This window comes from Gracilinanus agilis, chromosome 5 (genome assembly GCF_016433145.1).
Source record: "Gracilinanus agilis isolate LMUSP501 chromosome 5, AgileGrace, whole genome shotgun sequence".
Taxonomy (NCBI): Eukaryota; Metazoa; Chordata; class Mammalia; order Didelphimorphia; family Didelphidae; genus Gracilinanus; species Gracilinanus agilis.
The window spans coordinates 300,569,893-300,577,715 of NC_058134.1; the positions used below are offsets into that span (position 1 = coordinate 300,569,893).

A 7,823-nucleotide genomic window follows, 5' to 3' on the forward strand; every position below is an offset into this window, starting at 1 on the left:
CACGAGGCTTCAGAGCGCCCAGGACCGCCACGCGGCTGCGGCCCTTGTCTCAGAGCGGGTCCTAAGAAAGCAGCATTTAAGGCGTTGTGGGGGCGCTCGGGGGGCTGATCCCCCGCTGAAGGCGCCGCCCCTCTCCTTCCTTCAGTCCTCACCTCTCCATGCAGGCAGGACAAGGGCAGGATGGACGCGGCCAGCCCCTTCCGTTTAGAAGCAGCAACAGGCCTCTCCGGAGCGAAGCAGGGACGTGCGAGCAGAGCCAGGAGGACTCGGGACACCAGCCAAGGTTCCCGGCAGTGCCGGGTCTTACCACAAAGAATGTTCTCCAGCATCCCCGCATATTGGGGCACGTGTTCGAGGCCTGGGCTCTGGAAGGTCATCCACTTACAACAGTGAAGGACGCGGACGTATGCCTTGTGATCACACCCCGCATAACCCGGGGGAAAGCCTGAGCTGCGGGACCTCGGCCAGCCACGATCTCCCGGAGGTCCATTTTTCTCATTTGGAGGATTTCTGGAATGCCGGCCGGGTCTAAAATTGTGCGGCCCTCTTTGAGAGGCGGCAGAGGGGTGGGCCGGGCCAGGGGCGGCCCGGTTCTGATTTTCGTGCCTTGTGGTCGCTAATGGGACATGGGGGCAGTCAGGACGGTGGCTCCCATGAAATAGAGGAAGCACTGATGAGGGACACCAGAGGGAAGGTGTAGTGTCTGCCTTCCAAGAGCTCGCGGCCCCACTGGGGAGACAAGACACGCGCCACCGAATTATCAGAACAAGGAAGGACGGAGAGAGGCAAAGGGGGCGCCGCGGTGGTTCTGAGGGAAGCAGGAGGGGAAAGGCGGACGGAGCAGCTCCATCTCCCTTAGCAGAGGGGGTTAGGGAAGACCCCGGAGGCTCTGCCCCTTCTGGGCTGCCTCTCAGACGCGCCTTCTTATTTTACAGAAAGGGCAGATGCTGCGACTCAGGATCCGGACAAGCGGTGCAGGCTTGGGAGAGAAGTCCTGGGGAATTCCCAGGGGCCCAGAGAGGGCCTCAGAAAGCCACACAGCTAGCCAGAAGGAAGGGAGGACCAGCTACAGGACTCAGTGGATAGAGAGACTGGAGTCCTGGGTTCAAATGTGGCCTCAGACGCTTCCTAGCTGGGTCACCCTGGGCAAGTCGCTTAACTCCGATTGTCTAACCCACATCTCTTTTCTGCCCTGGAACCAATAATTAATATTGACGCTAAGATGGAAGGTCAGGTTTAAAAAAAGATCGGTGATTTGAATCCAAGTCTTTAGGCTGCCTCATAGGGTTCGTTTTGATGAATAAATCTACATTTGTTTACCAAATTCAGAGCTGCTTTTTCTCATCACGCCTTTTCTTAAAAAACGACTATTAAATGTATCAGAGTTTTTTGGGGGTCTCAAAAAGGGACCTTCCCATGGGAAGAGGCTGAGAACTACTATAACTGAGGTGAGGTCTAAGAGATGAAAGCGAGTCCTGGAGCTGGGAAGGGAAAAGGTTTCATGCATACCTATGATTTTAATAGTTCAGAGAGAGAATAAGCATGCATGAAGCACGAACACCGGGTGCCACACGCTGTGCCCAGTGCTTTACAATGATTATCTCGTGTGGCCCCCACAACAACCTGGGAAGTAGGTGCTGTTATTTTCCTCATTTTACAGTTGAGAAAACTGAGGCAAAGAATGAAGTGACTTGCCCGGGGTTAGACAACTAGTAGTGTCTGAGGCAGGATTTGAATGCAGGTCTTCTTGACTATAGGCTTGGAGCTCTCTCTACTGTACTACATAGCTAAAGGAGGGCATTCCAGGCTTAGGGCACAGCTTGAGCAAAAGCCTAGAGACAAGAGAAGACAAGGCATGAATAGGACTCAGACAACTCCTTTGGCAGGAGCTTTAGGGAAGTGATAGAAAATAAGGTTGGTGGCACCTGATTTCAGAAGCACCAGATTTTGGAAGGCCTTGAATGTCAGGTAGCAGAGAGTGAACTTTATTTAGGAAGCAGAAGGGTTCTGAGCAGGGTGGTACTGCCGTACCCAAGAGGCAGTCTGGCGGAGGAGATAAGAGGGCTAGAATTGGACACTGCCCAAGCCCAGCTCGGATGTGGCTGGCTCTGGGGCCGTGGGCACATTACTTCAGAGTTCCAAACCTCGCTTCCCTCGTCTGTCAGATGGAGACGGTAACATCTTCCCTGCCCCCAATCCTTCTGGGGTTCCTCTTTGCCTACTAAGTAAAACAGAGGCTGTAGACAATCTGGCCTAAGGATCCCATGGTTTACGGGGGGCTGATGGGGCAGGGGGACAGGAGCCGAGGGGGGGCAGGGCTGCCCACTGGACAGGAGCCGAGGGGGGCAGGGCTGCCCACTGGACAGGAGCTGAGGACACCCTCCGGATCTGGAGGAGAAGCCCAGGGATGAGCCAGGCTCTGCTCTCAGGGTTCAGAGTGTGCTCCGCGGGAGTGTTGAGGGGCACAGAGCAAAGGCCCCCACGAGTTTTTTCGGGCTTGCTCCGGCGGTCTGGGGCGCTTTCCTGCTTCCCTCTATGTCCCGCGTGGCTCCAGCTTCCGACTCCTTGAGAAAAGTGTGCTGGCGCTCGTGTGGCTTCCCCAGGTGTCTGGGCATGGGAGCAGCCAATGGTGAGGTCCCTCCTGAGTCTCTGGGCTCGGGCTAAGAGAGCAACAAAAAAGGGATGAGGAGGAATGGGCGACCCCTTCTCTCAAGGTCCATCTCCAAAGTCCTGGGAATGAAAATGGAAGCCGGCAGCTGAACGCTGAATCCCCCCCGCCTGGCTGCAAGCTCAGCTCTGCTACTTACTGGTCCAGGACCTGCGACAAGCCAGTCAGCATCTCTGTTGGGTTTGCAGGTCCAAAACCTTGAAGGGCCAGCCTCGCCTGCCCGATGCCAGGGAGAGGATCCTGGAAGCGGGAGCGCATTAGCAGCACACACGGCTGTTCTGACCTCCTCCTCCACCACAGAGCTCCAGGGAAAATCTCTAGAAAAGGTGATGAGCGAGAGGTGTAGCAGGACCAGGGCCGCACCCAACAGCCCCCACCCATTCTTAGTAGAGGCCTGCGTCCTGCTCCAGGTTGGAGCCAGCTGAACAGGCCTGGGAGAGCCCACTTACATTTTCAGTGTGAGCCTTACAGAGCAGGGCCTGCATTATTACTGATGAAGAAAGCGACGGAGAACACGGGAAGGATGCAGATCAAACTTCAAGCATTTCGTGTCTTTTCAGAGCTGGTTATTAAACATTTACTAGCCCACAGATGGACATACCCCTTGTGCCATGCCTGAAGTCAGAGGCAAGAGAAAACTCCTTAGTGAGTCTGGAGCTGGGGCTGCTGGACCCACTGCTTCCTTGGTTCCCTGAGGAAGAAGAGTTTCCTCTCTCTTTCTCTCTCTGACTGTCTCTGTTTTTGTCTCTCTCTGACTCTGTCTCTGTTTTTCTCTCTCTTTCTCTGTCTGTCTCTCTCCCTTCCTTCCTCTCTCTTTCTCTCTCTGACTGTCTCTGTTTCTCTCTGTGTGTGTGTGTCTCTCTCTGACTCTCTGTTTTTCTCTTTTTCTCCCTTCCTTCCTCACTCTTTCTCACTCTGTGTGTGTCTCTCTCCCCCTTCCTCTCTTTCTCTCTCTCTGACTCTCTATTTTTCTCTCTCTCTCCCTTCTTTCCTCTTTCTCTCTCTGACTGTCTCTGTTTCTCTGTGTGTGTGTCTCTCTCCCCCTTCCTCTCTCTCTCTCTGACTCTCTGTTATTCTCTCTCTCTCTCTCCCTTCCTTCCTCTTTCTCTCTCTGACTCTGCCTCTGTTTTTCTCTCTCTGTCTCTCTCTCCCTTCCTTCCTCTCTCTTTCTCTGTGTGTGTGTCTCTCTCCCCTTCCTTCCTCTTTCTCTCTCTGACTCTGTCTCTGTTTTTCTCTCTCTGTCTGTCTCTCTCTCTCCCTTCCTTCCTCTCTCTGTGTGTGTCTCTCTCCCCCTTCCTCTCTCTCTCTCTGATTCTCTGTTATTCTCTCTCTCTCCCTTCCTTCCTCTTTCTCTCTCTGACTCTGTCTCTGTGTCTCTCTCTCCCCTTCCTTCCTATTTCTCTCTCTGTCTCTGCCTTCCTTCCTCTCTGTTTCTCTCTGTGTGTCTCTCTCCCCCTTCCTCTCTCTCTGACTGTTTTTCTTTCTCTCTCTCCCTTCCTTCCTCTCTCTTTCTCTCTCTCTCTGTGTCTCTCTCCCCCTTCCTTCCTCTTTCTCTCTCTGACTCTGTCTTTGTTTCTCTCTCTGACTCTGTCTCTGTTTCTCTCTCTCTCCCTCTCTCTCTGTCTCTCTCCCTTCCTTCCTCTCTCTTTCTCTCTCTGTGTCTCTCTCTCTGAGTCTGTCTCTATTTTTCTCTCTCTCCCTGTTTCCCTCCCTCCCCCGCTCTCTCTGTCTCTGGCTGTTTGTCTGTCTCTCTCATTATTTCTCCACACCCAGGTTTGGGCCCCATCTAGGTGGAGAAAAGTCAGTGGCACTGAGAATCACTTTGCATGTGAGCCGTGGGGCATTTGCATCTAATTTGAATAAGGTGGCCTACAGTTTCTGTCAGTTCCCTGGTAAGATGTGAATTGGAATAATTTGTGGACTCCCTGGTGGTTTCCGTTTTTTGATGATTTGTCTCTTTTCCCCCCCAGTTTTTCTACCAGCTCTCCCTGACCCGGATCCCCCACCTCCACAGAAGAGCCACCAAAAACCCTGTTTGGCCAGGCCAGCAGAGGATGGCCTTGTCAGCCTCCAGGAGCCCTCCCTCCCCCAAATCTGTGAGAGTCCAGTCAGCCTTGGCCCGGAGATGGAGCCTTCGCTCCTCAGATGCCTTTCTCCTTTGCTCTGGTTATCCAAATGCCGGCCAGCCCTGGGACTTCCCTGCAGCCACCCAATAACAGCATGCCTGAGCTGGGAGGGGCCTGAGGATGGAGAGAAGATGTCCAGTCCTGTCCTTTCAGGGCTTAGACCAGAGCAGGTGGCCTTTCAGAGAGGGGCAGGTTCTTAGAAAGGACCTTGGAACACACACAGAAAACGGGATTTCAGAATGGGAGCAGACTGAGGTGAGAGCACAGAAGATCAGAGCTGGCAGGAACTTTGGGCACAGGACCCCAGATGTCGGATGTCCGAGGTGGAAGGAGCTTTAGAAGATGGAACAGACTATCAGAACTGGAAGGGTCCTTAGAACACAGACACGTCCAATAAGGAAGAGAGCTTAGAACAGGGAAAATCAGAGCTGAGAAGTCTTAGAAGAGAGAATGTTGGAGCTGGGAGGGAGCTTGGAATAGACAATGTTGGAGCTGGAAGAAGGTCAGAGCCCAGAGAGGACTTAGCAGGTAGAAGGTCCGAGCTTGGAAGAGAGACTCTTTGGGAGGGAACCTGGAAGGGAGAAGGTCAGAGCGGGAGCCAGGGTCAAGGCCGTCTGGTGCAGACACCCCAAGAGGCAGAACATTCCGCATTCCATGATGTGTGCAAGCATGATTTTAGCTGTCCCATCCTCAACACGGCCAAGGCCTTGGGATGCCAGCTTTGGGCCATCCTCCCAGGCCAGACAGGCTGAGGCCAGGCCTGGGCTCGTCTGGGAAGGTCTCCTAGAGCCAGGTGAGCTAAACACAAGGATCCTTGTGACCAGAAAGCTGGCCGCCCCTGGAGGTGCCCTACCTGAGGTATGGAGGGGCCTTTTGTTCCCTGAACACCTTCCTCCTAGGCCCTTTGGGAAAGAAAAGCTTGAGTGTTCCCATTTTACAGAGGAGACTCCAAGAAAGCAGCATCCCAACCACAGTCAGATACAGAGCGTTCCCAGGCCAGCAGGGAAGAGGAGGCGCAGAACCAAGAAGGTGATGCCAGGGCCAGCCCAAGTGGGTTATCTATGGAGAGCGAGGAAGGAGTCCTGCAGGCACCAGGAATGTGCCGGTGGTGCTGGGCTGGGCCTTGTACAGGGGGTAGAGGTGGAGGTGGGGAGAAGAGGAACCCAGGAGGGAGGGGAGGGCACCCATGCCAAAGTTCTTTAAGTATTTGCAAGGCTATCCGGCCTCCTGCTTCTGCTGGGCCCCAGAGGGCAGGTCTGGAAGCCACGGCAAAGATTGAGGCTCGGCGCTTCCCTGTGATCTCTGGGGAAGGTTGGGGAGGGGTGTCGGTCTCCTAAGACCCTCCAAGCTTGGAGATACTGGGCTGGGACAGGGAGAGACAAGAGAACAGGGGGTGGGGCGGAAAACCACCCAGGAGAGGCCACCAGGAGTCTGCGGGGAGCAAGAGAAAAGAAGAGGAAGGAGAGATCACGTGAAGGAAAAGTCCAGCAGATGGATTTGGCGGCTGATGGTTGGCTTGGGTCAGGTGGAGGATTAGGGAAGGGGAAGAGTGGGAGATGAGCTTGGCTTTGGGTACCCTCCAGCAGGGCTGTCTGTGTAGGGAGGGATTGAGGGCCAGTTTAGCCCAAGCTGAAAAGATCCATGAGCTCTCAGGAGCCCGTGTGGGCCACAGGGAAGGGCGGACTGGAGCTCCGGAGAGAGCTTGGGGCCAGGGAGGCCGAGGTAGAGCAGGGTGGCAGCAGCGGCAGAGAGGAAAAGGAAGCTAAAGGGGTCACTCAGATGGCGAGGGCTGAGTCCACAGACAATGAGCAGAGTCACTGGAAAAATGTTCATGCAGCTCAAGTAAGCATTTATGGAGCACCTACTGTGTGCTAGGCTTGGTGCATGCTGGGGGGCCCAGAGGCAAACAAAACCTCAGAGCCAAGGAGAGCCCCTACCCAGGATCCCCTGCTCCTGGGAATCCTCCTACCTGGAGTTTTCTTCTTGTTTCTCTTGTTCTCCTCAAGCCCCAAGAAGGCTTCTGGGACCCCCAATGATGAGGGGTGGGGGGGGGCTCCCCAAGCTAAACCCAGGCTGAGGCCACTCTGAGAAATGGAAATCTCTGGCACCATGTTTATTATTGTGCAAGGATTGGGCAAGATGGCTCGTGGGAGCCCCGATCTCATCTGGCCCCCCAAGGGGAGCAGCAGCTGGGGGGGGTTCAGTTTGGAGCCCCTCCCCCTCCCCCACCGACAGGACGAGAACAAAGGCCTGGGGGGAAACTTGTCACCCCTGAGGCTCTCAAGAGCCCGGGGGGGGGGTCTAGGGCCTGTGGGGCTCAGTGGAATTGTTCCCATCGGGCTCCTTTCAGGGTCGGGCCCCTCCACAGCAGCCTAAGCCCTGGAGAAGCTCGCGTGTGCGCGTGCCTCCTGAGGGAACGCTTGTGGGCTGTGGGCGGAGCCCCTCGGGGGCGGGGCCACGCGCTGATGCGCCGGCGGAGCCTCGTCTACGCGCCGAGGTCTCTGTCCTGGCCCTCGCCCCGCCTTTAACAGCCCCAAGGGCTCGGAAGGCGGGGCTGAGCAATGGGCGTGTACCGAGGGGGCGGGGAGGGGCGGACCTTATCTTCCCCTCCCCCTCCACTCCCGGAGCGGTCCCTTTAAGGAGAGGCGGAGGGGCGGGCTGAGGGCGGGGCGGCGGCTGCGCGGTGCGGGCCGGGGCCGGGGCCAGAGCCGGGGCCGGGCCGGGCAGCTGGAGGCCGCCGGGCGGGCTGGCGGGCGCACCGATTCCCAAATTCCCGTACGGATAGACTAAGCTCATAGACTATCCCGCTCAGATCCTGCTGGCACGCCAGGCCACACCCGGCGTGGGCAAGGGCGCGGAGGGCGGCGCGGGCGCGGCGGCTACTTCTGCTGCTGCTGCTGCTGCGAGTGCGGGTGGCGGCGGCGGGCGCGGGGCCGTGCGGGGAGCGGGGGCGCCGGGGCCGCGGGCTCGGCTCCGCTCGGCAGGGGGCCCCCGCCCCGCCGCCGCCCCGCCGCCGCCGCGCGTGAATG

The 7,823-nt window shown here is 56.7% G+C and overlaps 1 protein-coding gene across 1 annotated transcript in view; it reads left to right on the forward strand.

The window, feature by feature from the left end:
- Positions 1 to 2,997: 2,997 nt before the first annotated feature.
- The window catches only part of GRAMD4 (GRAM domain containing 4), an 83,606-nt gene continuing 78,780 nt past the window's right edge, over positions 2,998 to 7,823 (forward strand). The window contains exons 1-4 of the mRNA XM_044679282.1: positions 2,998 to 3,078; positions 4,639 to 4,701; positions 6,448 to 6,636; positions 7,607 to 7,816. Coding sequence (XP_044535217.1) covers positions 2,998 to 3,078; positions 4,639 to 4,701; positions 6,448 to 6,636; positions 7,607 to 7,816 — 543 coding nt within the window. The remainder of the gene's footprint in view (positions 3,079 to 4,638; positions 4,702 to 6,447; positions 6,637 to 7,606; positions 7,817 to 7,823) is intronic.